This window comes from Falco peregrinus, chromosome 1, assembly GCF_023634155.1.
Source record: "Falco peregrinus isolate bFalPer1 chromosome 1, bFalPer1.pri, whole genome shotgun sequence".
Classification (NCBI taxonomy): Eukaryota; Metazoa; Chordata; class Aves; order Falconiformes; family Falconidae; genus Falco; species Falco peregrinus.
In genome coordinates this window covers 60,367,537-60,383,395 of record NC_073721.1, presented here as the reverse complement: position 1 = coordinate 60,383,395, position 15,859 = coordinate 60,367,537, and the positions used below count along the sequence as shown (strand labels likewise).

General features: G+C 47.8%; 1 protein-coding gene across 3 annotated transcripts in view; it reads left to right on the top strand.

Annotated features, from left to right (window-relative positions):
• LRP4 (LDL receptor related protein 4) overlaps positions 1-15,859 on the top strand; it is an 84,087-nt gene that overhangs the window by 46,317 nt on the left and 21,911 nt on the right. For all 3 annotated transcript variants that reach the window (XM_055793847.1, XM_055793846.1, XM_055793848.1), the window contains exons 3-12: positions 4,930-5,046; positions 7,159-7,272; positions 7,717-7,833; positions 10,311-10,439; positions 10,801-10,920; positions 11,052-11,177; positions 13,508-13,633; positions 14,074-14,208; positions 14,373-14,498; positions 15,538-15,768. In XM_055793847.1, coding sequence (XP_055649822.1) covers positions 4,930-5,046; positions 7,159-7,272; positions 7,717-7,833; positions 10,311-10,439; positions 10,801-10,920; positions 11,052-11,177; positions 13,508-13,633; positions 14,074-14,208; positions 14,373-14,498; positions 15,538-15,768 — 1,341 coding nt within the window. The remainder of the gene's footprint in view (positions 1-4,929; positions 5,047-7,158; positions 7,273-7,716; positions 7,834-10,310; positions 10,440-10,800; positions 10,921-11,051; positions 11,178-13,507; positions 13,634-14,073; positions 14,209-14,372; positions 14,499-15,537; positions 15,769-15,859) is intronic.

Here is a 15,859-nt window from a genome sequence, read left to right as displayed (position 1 = left end):
TCCATTGTTCCCATCTCATTGGGAAATGTAGGCCGTTCTTGTTGAGCTACAACTTATTCAGGCCCCAGAGGGTCTCTTCCTTACCAGGAACAGGGCTATCACTGTAGCCTGCTTATCAGTCCCACAGAAGAATTTTTGAGGTCATGTGAGGATAAAAATCTCACGGGTATTTTACTAGAATTAATGGAAACTTTACAAGAATGATCTTCCCTCTTCCTCCCTTCCTATCTGACTTTCACTTAATCACCAGTCATGAGCTCAGATGCAAGAGCTCAGGTGAAGCCTCACTTCTAATCTTCAAGTTTTACTAATTAGGAACTCATGTCAAGAGTTCAAGTTTCTCTTGAAAAGACACCAGTTCCGTATCTGCAACCACACTTTGTCATTTTATTGGGCTTGGAGTTATGCGTGTTTCCTTTAAAAGGCATCAGAATTAATGCAGTGCCCCTCGGGCACAGCGCTTGTGATCAAAGGGCTGTGAAAGATTGGGTGCTGATAGTCTTGTTTTAATTTTTTTCTTTATTTAATTATTTTTTTTCTTTTAACCAGCAACGTCCTTAAATACTGTCCAGCAGTGCGATTGGAAACATTTTATGTTATCCTGGAGCTAGACTTTCCAAAATGTAGTTACTAAAATCCAGTGTCTCCTATTTCTTCTGGGGAGTGGACTATCGTCCTTTATTCTTGTTTCTGGACTTACTGCCCACTGTGCTGCAGATCTTGGCGAACAGATCTATGTTTGTGTGTGTATGTGCTCACAGAAGAATGTTCCAAGAAGAAAATTAACTCTATCCCAGCTGAAACCAGGACACACGTACATGAGTGTGGACATACTTGGAGGTCAGGCTGCAGTTGTCTCTTAACATACGTAGCATTAATATTTTTTTTTCTTTTAGTTTGTATTTACTTTTAAAAATTAATTTCGCATTCTTCAGATGACTGAGAGTTTATCTAATTAAACAAGCAGTATTGTTCAAATCACTGTGCTCCAGAGCTTTGAACACCAGCTGCTTGCTGTCCTTGGGTACAAAGCAACCTGCTCACCACAGGCAGCAGGGATGAAGCGTTCAAAGGACAGTGGGACGTGATTCAGTCTGCGTTTCACCTTATAAACTTCCCTTTTCCCCCCGCCCTCCCCCTTCCCCTTCTGCTCGGCCATAAAAGAATGCCCTGTGTAATAGGAGTTGGGAGAGGGGGAGGAATAGCAGGCTTACGATAGACCTAGCTTTGCTGAAACCTTGGATGATGTCCAGTGTGACCAAGCAGGGGGATGAGCTCAGGGAAATGGTTGGAAGTTCAAAGGCCTTTTTGTGTTGCTCACTGTCAGTTGACAGATGTGCTCTCTTGGGCTGTCGCTGCCCAGCCTTGCTCTTCCCACCGCTCCCCTTCCTTGAGCCTGCTCCCCATCCTGCCTCTCGGCCCTGCCTGGCGAGGCAGGTCGGTCTCTGCCGGGGCGTTTGTCTGTCTTCATCCTGGGACTTGCCTTTGCTCATCTCTTTTAGGAAAATACTGTTTCTTTGCATGGCTATGGAGCGCTCAAGCTGGAATTGAGCAGGGAAGAGGGGATGAGGCTTAACTGTGTTTACTGTTGTATTTCGTAATCCTGCTATGAGTAGTGGGGAAAGCATGTTGGTGCGATCTGTGATGACTTTCTCATCAGTGGAATCAGTGCCTATGGAGGACTTGCAGCTTTCTCGGGAGGTAATCAATGCCCTTCAATTTACAGGTGGGGGGAGCGCAGCTAAAGAGACACAATTGTCCCATGGTCACGCCAGCTTCACTATCAAGCTGGGAGGAGAATATAGGGGTTCCGTTTCCAGTCTTCTCGATGCAAATCTGGCTTGTCAAGAGAGGTCTTGCCCCACCTCTGGCAGTGAAGAGTTCCTGCTGTTTCATTCGTGTTGCCATGTACTCTTCTGACCATGGAAGTATGGCGTTTAAAATGAGTTACATGACATAAAGCAATACACTTACCAAATTGTATAGCTGCTCCGCGCTGTCAGGACAAAATATAGTGGAGGTTGTTTGAATGTCCTAAGTGTGACCTCTTAACGTTTGAATTTCCTCTTAACTTCAAATTTCTAAATACTTTGGATATATTTACAACGGTACTAAACATTAACCGTGGGCTAGTGATATGCCCTCAGCTTTAACTCCATAGAAATAAAAGTCATCAAAATACGAAGTAATAAATGACCAACAGAAAGGCTGAATAATAACAACCCTAGAGCAAAGGGCTGTGCAGTGGAACTGGAGCCCGATGTGTTTAGAATGAATAGAAAGAAACACAGGAATGCTTCTGCGTAGGCAGTTTGCTTTTTAATGGGGAGGAGGGATTGTGGATTGGGAAGGCGGAGCAGGGGAGGGGGATGCTTAGGAAGAGACTGCCCTGGTGGGAGAGCTGCTCCCAGAATCTCTTGCATTTTCCTTTGAAGCATCTGTTTCTGACCATTATTAGATTCAGGTTACAAGCTTGCGTGGATCCCTGCCCTGATCCCATTGGCAGTTCCTCTGGTCTGTGAGACATCAGCCTTCATTCATTAGGTTTTTTTGGTCTTAAGTGGGTTTGTGTTTTTTCTTCATACTTTAAAGAGGAGCTCCTGTAGAAGGGGATTTATTTCCCCCCTGGTGTTGTCTGAGCTGGCACACACTTGCTGTCTGCTGGGGTGGGAATTAGGTTCTCCTTTGTATGTGGCAGTTTGTGTTTCACCCTCTTCCCCCTGCTCCCCTGTGCTCAAAGCTCAATTTTTATATTTAGCAAGGAGTATGAAATTGGCTGAATTGCTCCCTGTAGGGGTGGAATTTCATGTTGTGTCGCTACCTCATGAAGGGATGCAGCAGTTCAGTGGGATAATGGTATCGGCTCTGAACCAGCGCTAATGGCCTAACCCTCTGGGAGCCTGAAGAATTCTCCCCTGGAGAGTCAGCATGCAAATTCCCTTCCAGGTGGCTCCTGTGCAGTCCTTTGGTGATTAGTCATGCTGGGACCCGGGAGAGCAGAGAGAAAAGCATATGCTGGGGGGATGGTCTTAGTCCTGAAACTGCAGCTGAGGCCAGGGAAGGTTTGCTCAGCGTGCGACATATGGAAGTTGCGCTTGGGGGTGAGAGGGCCGATCTGTGGGACTGACCCTTCTGAATCCAAAAATCCATCTTGGTTTTGTTTGGAAGCAAAGTTTGGAGTGTTTTCTCCTTTTGCGTGACCTGGGGAAGAAAGGGAAGCTCCCTGTCTGTTTTGATGCAGCAGGACAAGGGTGCTCGGGGAAAGCACGTTGTCCAGAAACAGGTCAGCCATTGGAAGACCAGGGTGCTGTCAAACCTGTGGGGTAAAAATGCAGATGTGTGTGCTTCCTCCCACCTTTGTACCTCTCTGGGGCCTCGAAGCAGTTGGATCTGACCTGGAGGTGTATCTGCTTGGGGCATCCTGGACATGACGGGAAGAACCTTTTCCCAAGGGCAGTGCCAGATTGTGTATTTTGTCACATAGTGCAGGGTTCAGTGTGGAGAGCAGTGATGCCCTCTCAGATACACAGATGCCTACACCTGCCATGCTGCAGGAACAGCTGAGACGGTGATCCAAATTTGTGGTTAGATAAAGATACGTTAGAGCAAGCCTGAATTTAACTGCCCTAGTTATTCTTAGGGTGGGAGGCGTTTAGGATGGGCCCTGGGTGAGAAATGTTGGAGGACTTGCTGTGGAGAGCAGTGAATGATTCTGCTGTACGGTATCCTCCATACTGCCTTCATAGGATGTTGGCAGCGGTCCGGGGCTGGGGGGAAATGGAGGGTTGAGGAAGGTGGAAAAGCTGAAAATGTGACTATTTGTTTTCTTTATTAAATCCTCCTTGTGTGCGTGGCTGCTGTCTTCACCTTCTTCTTTTACCCGCCTCCCTCCCCTTGCGCTCCCACCTCCAGGATCGTGTTGGCAGGGAAGAAGTAGCAGCATAGCAGAGGAGGGCTGGCCTACCTGGTGACAGATGGGAGAAGCTGTCAGCAAGCTGGGCTGGGATGAAAGGGTTTCAGGCACTAGCCTCTCCAGCCCTCGCCCCTTCGCATCGCTGAGCGAACCTTGTTCTTTGGAGAACACACCTGTCGGGAACAGTCTTGTGCAGCCCCTTCCCTACCACAGCTGGCAGCACTTAAAAGCATGAACCTCCCAGGATTGAGTGTTCCTCTCATCTGTGGGGGGAAGGACAGGGCTGGTGCTCCCCCTTGAATTCCAGCTTTGTTGCTCCAGGCCTCTTCAAACACTGTGGATTTGTGGTTCCACTCCATTGCCAGCAGACTCCTGTGTAGGCAAGCATCATCCCATGTCTGCTCCCTTCCTCCGTCCCTTCTGGAGACCTCTAGCAGGGTTAGCACTCTGTTGCCCACACCTGAGGCACAGCAAATTATCCCCAGCAGTGGAGTCCTGCTGCTAAGCTGCTCCTTGTGGGTTTGTTAGAAAAAATGCTAGCAGAGTCCCCATGTTGGAATGCACACTGTAGCATGTACCTTACAAAATCCTGTTCCCAAAAGCATTGCTTCTGATGGTTTTCACTCCGAAGAACTTGCTGCGTGATAGAAACAGGATGGACTGCACTGGGAAGCATGCAGGAAAGATGTTGATAATGTAATTTTGCTTGCTATAAAACAAGTGTCGTTATGGGAGGACAGCAGGCTTATGGATGAAAGAGAAAAAAGGAGCCCAGTGGGGGAATTGTGGCGGCTACTTTATTGTGGAAAGGTCAGTACTTCTCTGGGGAGAGGAGAGAATGCCAAGCTACAGACCTACCCTGGCCCCCCATCTGAGGAACAGCTCTTCCTCATCCATTGAAATTTTATGTCTTTTGTTTTGAAGAGGTGTAGCTCTCCTCCCTCAGGAGGGAGAGAGCTTTGCTTTCAGGAAGGAAGCTGGCTGCAGCTCCGTGAGGTGTTTCTTTGCTGTTGCAGTGCTGCCCACTTGCTCCCCCTTGGACTTCCACTGTGACAACGGGAAGTGTATCCGCCGGTCCTGGGTCTGCGATGGAGACAACGACTGTGAGGATGATTCTGATGAACAGGACTGCCGTAAGTCACCGCTCTGAGGGGAGAGGGTGGGTGCAGTGCCTGCCTGCCATGGCTGGGGAAAGTTGATTCTTTTTATTACAGGAATGTAAGAGTTTATCCACTGAATCAGACCTTTGGCTTGTACTAAGTTATACCCCTGCCTCTGATAGAGATGCTTACCTGATGTCCGTCAGCCCTGCCGCCTTGGCACCTGGCTTGCTGTTCAGCTGCGGGTACTGGGGGAGGGGGTGCTTCTCCATCCAGCTGGAGAACCGTTTATGCCCTGCAGCCTTGCTAGTTAATGTCCCATGAAGCACTTCCCTGAGCTCTGAGCTCTTGGTGTGTCCCCTGTTCATGGAAACACCTAACCCCTGCCAAATCCTCCTGCCCTGCCTGTCTGGCTGGCTTCCTGTGGCCTCAGGTTCCACTGTCTGATTTTTCTGCTGTGCTGGGCTGTCCCCAGCATCCTCTCCCTTCAAACAGAGCTCCCTGAGGAGAGGGACGTGCTGTAGGGATGCTGCCCACACAGACACCGGTTACCCTGAAAGCTGACTTGACTGGCTGCCGTGTGAGGTGTCATCTTCAAAAGAGCTGCCACGGCAGGCTGCTAGCTGTGAGCAATGCCTTGTGCTTCTATGAATTATTAAAATGGAGGGGAATTTTGCCTGAGACATTGGAGTTCAGCCCTCTGCTTTCCCCTTTGTTGAGGACAAACATTGCTTGTGGTTGGCTTTGGTTAGCAAAAGGTGTTCGGGGATCCACCTCTCCTCCACAGCCAGCTGTCAGGTCCGTACTTGGCAGCACGTGCCAGAGAACCGGCGTGTTATGTAGCACTGGAGCTTCAGCTTCTCTGAAACTGCCCTGGTCGCTAGGTCTGGCATCGGGCTGCACTTAGGAGCAGAGCAGTTCTGCTGCCTGGTTAAGATGGTTGCAGCTGCTTAATAAGCATCATGCTACAGCCCTTGAATTCTACAGAAGTTGTGTGCATGGTGCTCCAGAGTGGCTTTGGTGGAGGAATCACATCGCAAGAAATGCAAAAATAAAGCTCTCAGCTGTGAAGTATTCAGTATCCAGTATTTGCATGGAAATGAATTCACTTTTTGGTCAGTATGCCTCTGATCTTTGCCTGCCCTTTTGGGTAGAGGGCTTGGAAGCCAGGTTCAGGGGTTTGACATCCTTATGTGATGCTCTGGATCACAGGACTAAGCTCAGTTTTATAGTCTATTCAAATATTTTCATAGAAGAAAAGGTATATAGGTCTGGGTCTGTTCGGTCTTCTGTTTTTCAGAAGAAGCTGGTATGCCCTTGTGTCTAAGACAACAGTGAAGAAGGGTGTGATCAAAAGTTTTGGAGACTAAGGAAAGGAGGAAGGCAAGATTCTGTGAAGAAGAGACTCCTAGGGGGTTGTTCAGACTAGCACGTAAACAGAGGAGGGTTTCTGTTGGATTGAGGTCCTCAGGTGCTAATTTTGCAGTCCCTTTCCTTTCCCCACTGCTCTGCAGACAAGCTTCCCTAGAAGACTGGCAAAGAGGGTGGAATGAGGCTGCAAATATTGAGGTGTCCAGAAGAGGAAATTTACATTTTCTCTCTCCCTTTTCAGTGAACAATTTCCTTTCCTTTGAAGATAGCTTTGGCATTGTGAAAAGAAGGTGGAGATATAATTCTACCAGGAATTATTTGTTAGATAATGATAGGGGCTATTAATTCTATTTAAAAAAAGCCTGGACTGCCTTTTTTGTGTGCAGGGATCTCTTGAGCGTGGCTTGGGGCTGTGCTAGAATACCAGCACATGGTGGTATTCTCTCTGTCTCTCTGTTCCAGGTACTTCCAACCTGTGTTCTCAAATTATGGAGCCTGCTGTACTATTGACTTGTGGGTGGAGTGGAAGAGAGACACTCAAGAAATCTCACAGTGGCCCTGCACACAATACGATATTCTGTGCTACCCCTCCACCCCCACCCCCCCCCACCCCGCCCCTAATATCATATTGTTAAGGGAAGGGAAATCAGCTCTCCCAACACCCTGGTGTCCTTGGAAGATGTTGCTCAATTTGTAACACGTCACAGATTTGGTGTTCTGCGAGGTGAATCTTCTTGCCTCGCCTTCACCTTAATCTCCATTGTGTCCCTACAGCTCCACGGGAATGCGAGGAAGATGAGTTCTCGTGTCAGAATGGATACTGCATCCGCAGCCTGTGGCACTGTGATGGTGACAACGACTGCGGTGACAACAGTGATGAGCAGTGCGGTGAGTAGCGTGGCCCTATAAATACTGCCCTGCCAGTGCTTTACAAGGGGTTGTGCAGACTCCAACCTGTGCAGTTCTAGGATCCTCTGAGCATGGCGAAGGCTCACAGCTGGCTTGTCTGGGCTGGGCTTGCGGGATATTCCATTCCCAGGGCTGGCTGCTTGGGATCTCAGGCTGTATGGCTTACCTGCCAGGCAAAAATCACTTGAGGTGTGTTATTCCTTGGCATGCCATTGTGAAGTCCTGCGGATTCATATTGAATCCAGCACTCTGTCAGTTAAATGAACAGCGGTGGTTTTGCTCAGGCATTGCATGACATGGGAATGTATGGTTTAATGAGCAGCCTTGGTTGTGGGTGCCCTAGGAGCTTCAGGAGCATGGTCTGGTGGTTTCCTGGGTACTCTGAGAAAAGCCAAGGCTTTGTTTGCGTTGCTGTCTTTGCAGATATGAGAAAGTGTTCGGAGAAGGAGTTCCGTTGCAGCGATGGTAGCTGCATAGCTGAGCACTGGTTCTGTGATGGTGACACAGACTGCAAGGATGGCTCGGATGAAGAGAATTGCCGTAAGTGCTCTCCTTGCTTTGTAACCACAGGAAATAGCCTTTTGGACCTGCTCCTGTCTTAGGGTTTGGCATGTTTTCTGCAGCAGAGATCAAAAACAAGTTAGTCCTGACTGTACTGGCAGCTATGCCGCCTTCTGTTGCCTACCCCAGAGGGCACAAGAGAACGGTCTATCTCTTGCATTACCTCACAGGCATACTTTGTCTGTGCCTGGCTGTTTCTCGATTCCTTCCTGTGGCTGCGTGACCTTGAGTCAGAGCAGGAGGCTTATGCTTTACCGAATACAAAACTAGGAGTTGGAGGGCAGGGTGGAAGGGGAGAAAACTGTCCCCTTCTTTTTTGTCTTGTCTGATTCCTTCCTGAAATTTTGGAGGGGTGGTGGTGGTTCTGCCCATTGACAGCATCCTCGGGGACCGCACGTTCCCAGCTGGCACGCTGCAGGGCTGCCTGGCTGCCCAGCCTCTCTTCACTGGGATGCTTTGTGCAGGGTGTTGTCCGAAAAGTGACCGACAGGGAAGGGGGGGCCATGAGAGCCCACAACAGTTGCTTTCTCCTCTACCTTCACAGGCTTGTAGCAAGTGGGACAGGCCTCTATTAATGTCCCTTCCTAACCCCCACGGCCTCTCCACTGTGTCTGTGAGTGCTGTCACCGTCTGTGGAAGTTGCAGCGGTCCCTTCCCCCACCCTGCTTTCAAAGGCATTTTGCAGAATTTGTTCTAGATAGCAGGAAACTTCAAAAAGCTCTGGGAGGGGGATCAGGGCCGCTAGCTCCTGAAGGGCAGGGGGACTGGATGCATGGGGGAGTTGTCTTTTATCTCTCCAGATAATGACAGTTGGCAGGGAGCCAGGGGTTGCAACCATTTCTAAGCCAGGAAAGGGCTCTAAAAGGAAGCCAGCCTCTCTCCCTCTCCTTTTCCCTCTCTCCCTTTCTCGCTTCCTTGCCACTTCCCCACTGGCCATGAACAGGCCCTCGGCAAGGGAGGGGAGATATTTCAACTTTGCCTTTTACGGGAGCGGAGGGGCACCCAGAAGTGGTGCCCCTGCTTCTCTGAGCTGGAGTGCCGCTCCATCCTGACCCGCACTGGTCTCTGTAGGGCGTTTTAAGTAACTCACAAAGCAGCTTGGTTTTGCTACCTCCCTTTCTCATATCTTCCTCCATGTGGTTGTCATCTTCTCCTTATCTCTAATCCTACTTGTCATTCATCTAGGGCAAGGTGGGCCTACATTGTTCTTTTTCATGTGTTTTTTTTTCTTGTGTGTGTGTGTGTTTCTTTTGGAGGTACGTGTGTTACAACTGAACCACACTACGTGAGAATTTAAGTCACTGACTTTGTTTTCTCCTCAAGGAGACCCAAGCACTCCTGTCAGGCTCCTTTGAGGCACATGGTAACACACGTTTTGATATCCAGCCACTAGATACTGAACTAAAGCTCGTACTGCACACCTGCAGGCTGTGCCTGCTACTTCAGGTTGGAGAGGCAGACTGTCAGTCTTTCTTTTCCCTTTTGTTTAGTGGATTTATTTCCAGAGCTTCTCAGTTGTAAGATTCATATGCCTGAAACATGCAGTTCATTCTCTGAAGAGTATGAGAAGAGGCATCAGACTCTGCTGTGTGGGACTCAAAACATTTTTTTTTATCCCTTCCCACACAATGTACTGTTGAACAGAGAACAGTGGGTAAATCCTTGACTATAAAAGTTTTGTGGGCTTTGGCCAGGGTCATCTGCCTGACAGTGCTCCTTACTGATAAGGCACGATTTGTTTTGGCGGCAGCTTAAGAGGAAAGGGAAGGGAAAATCCTCGAAGGTCAAGTATAGACCTGGACACCTTGCTGGTTGCTTGCTTCTTTTGGTCTTCAGGTGCTTATTTATGTTAAAATGTTAAAGGAATCATTTTACACTTTAATCTTGCATTCTGACATGCCTCACTCCTTAATATAGAGCTACCTCAAAGGGTATCTTGATTTTTCCACCTGTTTTTGTATCTACATTTTCCAGGTCTAATAATCAATTTATACACTTTCTGGAGGGCACCAAGACGTAGTGTCTCAAGTATAAGATGAAAGATGACGCTCTTGGATTCTTTTTGTTGCTTTCTCATCAACCCTTTCTTCTTCCTAGCTGTTTCCTTCTCCAGAACTTAATGTCTATTGAAAAGTTAGTGTTTATAGACTAACATCCTATGTAAATATTTTTTTTCTGGATTCTTTTAGTGGATTGTCTGCATGACTGTCTTTATATATGGGTTTAACCTGCCCCTCAGTGAAGCGCAAACAGCATTTAGGTTCCTCTCAGTAACTTCAAAGTCCTGCAAAGATGGGCAGCAATGGCTAATTCCTTTCCATTAAATACTTGGATACTTGCTAGTCTGTCACTAAACTGAGAAGACTGCATCTAAACTGGATTGTGCCCCATCACCTAAACTGGATTGTGCCCCATCACCTCAGGCTTTTTTGTTTTTTCTTTGATTCCCTTGTTAGCATCAGATGTTCCAGCTGCCACCTGCAGCTTGGAGGAGTTCCAGTGTGCATATGGACGCTGCATCTTGGACATCTACCACTGCGATGGTGACGATGACTGTGGGGACTGGTCTGATGAATCTGACTGCTGTAAGTTAGTACAGGGCGATATGCTGGTTCAAGCATCTGAATTGCAAACCTAAATGGACTTTGCATTGGCTGGAGAAGGGTTGCAGTGTAGACAGCAGTCGAATTGTTCACACATAAGGTGGCTCTTTTTTGTGGTTTTTTTTTTTTTTTGTTATTGTTTCGTTTAACTCTGGGAAGTGAGAGTAGTGATGGGAATTGTGTAGTCAGCACACTTCTGTGTACAGAAATTACAGCAGTTTCCAGGAGGAACCTATTCAGGACCAAGTTCCACAACAGTGGAGCGTAAGGGTGGTGCTGAGGGGCTTTGGGGATGTTAACATTGGTCTGAGTTTGCTTTTTATATTCTTTACCACCTCTGCAGCATCTCACCAGCCTTGTCGCTCTGGAGAGTTCATGTGCAACAGTGGCTTGTGCATTAACGCTGGCTGGAGGTGTGATGGAGACTTTGACTGTGATGACCAGTCAGATGAGAGGAACTGCAGTGAGTGCTGGGAACTGGTGGGAAGCATTCCGTTTCTGTGGATGCAGATGAATGTTTGGGGATGTTGGCTTTGGAATTGGGTCTCTTCTGATCCTTCTTGCTCATCTAATGTTCTTTTTTTGGTCCCTCAGCTACATCTATGTGCACAGCTGACCAGTTCCGCTGTAAATCAGGGCGCTGTGTCCGTCTGTCCTGGCGTTGTGATGGGGAAGATGACTGCTCTGACAACAGCGACGAGGAGAACTGTGAGAACACAGGTTTGGCCTGCTGCCTTGCTGCTTAGAGCTAATGTTTCCATCCTGGAGGTAATAGGTGGTGGAGTCTCTTTTGGATTGCCTCACTGAGTTCATCCTAGAGTCAGCCTAGATCTTCTGTCCTTCCTAAAGAATGGGATCTATAGGCTATCTTATATGCTTGTAAACAGGTGCAGGCCTATGTGCTTAAACTAACTTCAGTGACTGGGTTTTCTGGTCAAATATCAGATCCCTGTGTCTTCCTATCCCGTCCCTACACTATGAATTACCACAGACCTCTGAGACGATTCCATTCAGACTTGGAAACGTTAAGTGTGTGCAGAGTTGCTACCTTTGTCCAATGGGTTGTGTCTAACTCATGCCTTCTAGATAGTTCTGGATAGCTTTCATGTTGCCTTGTGAAATTGCCAAGCGATTCTAGCAGGCAGTGCTAATCAAAAAGAGCATTTTGTGGAAGTGAAGGATAAAGCCTGTTTTAGAGGTTAAGGGTGTCAGCTTTCCTCTTAAATACTTGCTCAGGAGTCTCTCTTTCTGGTAATCATTTTGCATAAAGCCATTCCTTTGTGTAATGGTGGTTATGGAGGGGGGGAAGGTTTCAACAGACCCCAGTGTTATGGTGGGATTCAGGGAATGTCTAGAGTCTTCTCTTTTCTTTAAATCCTTCAGGGTGTCTGTAGACCTTGTTGAGGGATAGTCTGTACTGGTCTGTGAATTCATCCCAGTGAGCGGAGGCCAGCTGTGTGTACTGACCCTTCTGGATCAGTGTGTTTTAAACAGTGGGTTTAGGGGTGACAAAAGGGGTTTGTGAAACTTGTTTGAGCCTGTTGAGGAGGGGAGAGTGGGTGTTTTATAAGGACAGCTGAGCTCAGAGGACCTGGGGAGGGACGCTCTAGCTATTTGAGAGCAGCTGCTCTAGATTGGTCAGCTGTCATGAGTACCAGCATGCAGGAGATGGTGGCCATTCTGGAAAAAGCAATTGTTACTTAAAGACAAGCTGGTAACCCTGTTCCCTCAAGCCTGATACAAAGGTATGTAGAGGTATTGAAAGAACAGTTGCCACCCAGAAGCCAAGTCGATTTTCCAGAGCCACTGAAATTCAACCTCTCCACCTGAAACCAAACGCCAAGGTGGTCAAGTACAGCTGTTGTTACTGTAAGGTTAGTCGCACGGTTTTGCGTTAGGTCTGTGGTGATAGCAGGTAAAATTTAACTTGGGGCTTCTAAGTGGAACATGTGCTGGCTCATCTAAGTGAAATAGTGTGCTATCTCAATGTCTGTAGCAACAGTTAAAATCCTGTGTCACCTCTTGGATTTAGAGCAGAATTATATTTTTATTGGCCATAGAGAGAAGATTCCTAGAATACTAGGAGATCAGCTGATGCAAGGTTCTTTATGTTCAGTATGACAAATGCAGTCCAAGTTTCAATATCCTTCATATAAAGCATTCCTGTGCTCTGAAAAGTGAATCTGCATGTGGTTTGGTTTTTTTGTTCCCAGTCTGTGCATCTGTTAGTTCTTATTTGTACTTGTTAATCTTACAACTACCCGTTTCCATGCTGCTTACAGGCAGTCTGTCAATCTAATGGTTTCTTTGCTGATAACTGTGTTATCCTGTTGTCGTCTTAGAATTATCAGAGGGTGATGATTTAAAAACCACTAACCAAGTCAGCCTAAGAGTACAAAAAATAAGAGGCAAGAGGACAGTGCAGTTATTGCTAAAGAAACAATCAGATTGGCAAAGTCCCTACAAACAGTATTACTTTACTTACAAGATTTCTGTAGAGTCTCCCTGCCAACAGCAGAAGTTGAAGCGTGTAGCTCAAGTGTGAAATCCTGTTGCCTGGGCTCAGATTTCAAGGGTGCATGTAAATCTTGTTCCAAGTCCATCACACTGCAGTTAGGGCTGGACAAGACGCTCATTCCTAGGCAGGTTTAGGATCCACAGCCATGCTGGGGTGACATCAGATGATTAAAGTGAGGAACTGACTCCTCTCTTGCACATGCTGAGTAGGGTTGTGGAATCTGGAACCAAAGGGAACTAAGCCAGGACCTTCCAGTCATTCTGAGAGAAACTAAATAGCTGAACTTCCCAGTAAAGCAACGTTGGACTTGGTCTGGAGGAGAGTTCACAGGCCTCCAAATCAGCTTAAAGATATGTGGAGCAGTAAGGAGTGCAAGATGAGCTGAATTCAAGGAAAGAGGAAGTAACAGATTTGTGCTTGTATGTAAAGTTTGTAAGAAGCCTTAGAAAATGTTCTGCGTCCTTTTCTTCACCGTGACTGTTGTTCCGTCAGTAAGCTCCGGTGTGCTTACTTTCCCCTTCGTCTGTTGCAGGTACCCCTCAGTGTGCCCCAGACCAGTTCCTGTGTGGGAATGGGCGTTGTATTGGCCAGAGGAAGCTGTGCAATGGAGCAAACGACTGTGGAGACGGCAGCGATGAGAGCCCACATCAAAACTGCCGTAAGTCCTCTGAGTTCAGTCTTAAACATGAATTGAGGCTCTGTGATGCGTGTGAGTCCATCTGGTGTTGCTGGAGGATGTGTGTAAGGAAGCAAGCCTGGGTTGTGATAACGGGAGAGCTGAAGACTGAGGAAAAAGGCCTTTTGCCAATTACATACTGCAGACAAGGAAGAACGAGATGATGATGATGATCTCGGGTATCAAAGTTCATCTGCAGAGACCGTGAATCCTAAAAGCACCTTAGTCTCAGCTTCTTTGTCCCCTTAATTGTGGCCTGCAGGGCAGAGTTCTGGCTGTGAAGAGGCAGTTCCCAGCACAGCCTTTGTGTCCTCCTGCTCTTGCTCAGCCTGTTCTGAAGGGCCACGGCTGCCTAACAGCTGAGGGCACAAGCAGCTGCCTCGTGGTTTCAGCTCAGTTAACTTCACGTGTTCCTCTTGCAGGTCCACGAACGGGGGAGGAGAACTGCAACGTCAACAACGGTGGCTGTGCTCAGAAGTGCCAGATGGTGCGAGGGATGGTGCAGTGCACCTGCCACACAGGTTACAGGCTCCTGGAAGATGGCCGATCGTGCCAAGGTGGGTTTCTGGAGCAGTAGCCTCCTCCCTGCTGCTTTGACATGCTTGAAGTTGATGGTTATGATAGGGTGCAAATCAGAGCATGAAAGCAGAAGCAAGCCATCGGTGAAGTTGCTTGGCTTGTTGATGATCTAACGGTACCCTTCTTCCTTCGTAACACACAGATGTGAACGAATGTGCTGAGGAAGGTTACTGCAGCCAAGGCTGTACCAACAGTGAAGGAGGCTTCCAGTGCTGGTGTGAGCAAGGCTACGAGCTGCGTCCTGACAAGCGTAGCTGCAAAGCTCTAGGTAAAGAGGAGTTCAGCCTTATTCTGGTGTGTGTGTGTTGGTCCAGTTCTCCTCATTTTGTCTCTAATGCTTCATTGGCAGCATTACGCTGTTCACCAAGCTGGCAGGTGAGGAAAAGGAAGTACCTGGATTTGTACTGGACATGCCCAGGTTGTTGGTGAATGCCTGTGAAAATTTGGTGTGGTTTTGACAATGGAGAGATACTTCATTGCTTCCCTTCCCTGCCAGCAGAACAGCCTTTGCCTTCTTTTCCTAGTTCCTTCCTGGTGACCCAGACCCTGGGACAAGAATGGCCTCCTGCCTCTGTTGAGGAAGCCTCTTAACCTTTCCAGTCAGTGAGGCTCTATCACACCTGCTTCTGTTTTGACCCTTGATGCTGGTCACCAGTCCTGAATGCTGAGTGGCTGCTATGTGGGCATCTGTGTTTTTTAAGGGCATCTGTGCATTTGTTTAACTTTATTCCTCAGTTACTCTAATGTAGGAGCTGAGGAATTAGAAATGCCATTTAAAGAATTAAGACTTCATTAGGAATTCCCCTAATGAAATACATGAAGGATGTGGATATTGGTGTTTCTGGTGGGGTTGTTTGGTTGGTTGGTTTGGGTTTGGTTTTTTTCTTTGCAGTGGAAGTACTTGCTGAGTTTATAGCTGGCTGAGGCATGTTTTAACTGTGTCTTGTCTGTGCTAGAAGATGTGGTACAGCATGTGTGTTTGTATGGCTGGGAGGTGGGTATAGGAAAAGGAAACTGCAGTCCGGCTGCCAAGTGGCTGCCTCGTGGTGTGGTTTCAGAGGGTGAGGAGAGGTGGCCCTTAGGTGGGACCTGGAACGATCACTTCTTGCTGAGCGAATGTTTGCCGAAAGGTTTAAAACTGCTCATCCATGAGTTAGGACTGCATGTTGAGGATGTGAAAACAGCTCTCGGAAGTGTTTTGCGCTTGGGAGTTGATTTCTGCAAAACTATGTTCAGGGACTTGTGCAGAGGGAATAGTAGGCAGGACTGTGAAAGTACTCTAATGCTGTCTTCCCGTGTATTCTCAGGGCCAGAGCCAGTGCTGCTCTTTGCGAATCGCATTGATATCCGACAAGTGTTGCCTCATCGCTCGGAGTACACGCTGCTCCTGAACAACCTGGAAAATGCCATTGCCCTTGACTTCCACCACAGCAAGGAGCTGGTGTTTTGGTCTGATGTCACTCTTGATCGCATCATGAGGGCTAATCTGAATGGTAGCAATGTGGAAGAGGTGGTTTCCACGGGGCTGGAGAGCCCAGGTGCGTCGCCACAAAAAAGCCAGAAGCCTGGGTACTGGCCATGGTTTAAGAATAAGGGTGGGTGAGTGAAGAAAAGCGGGTACCCAGCGTT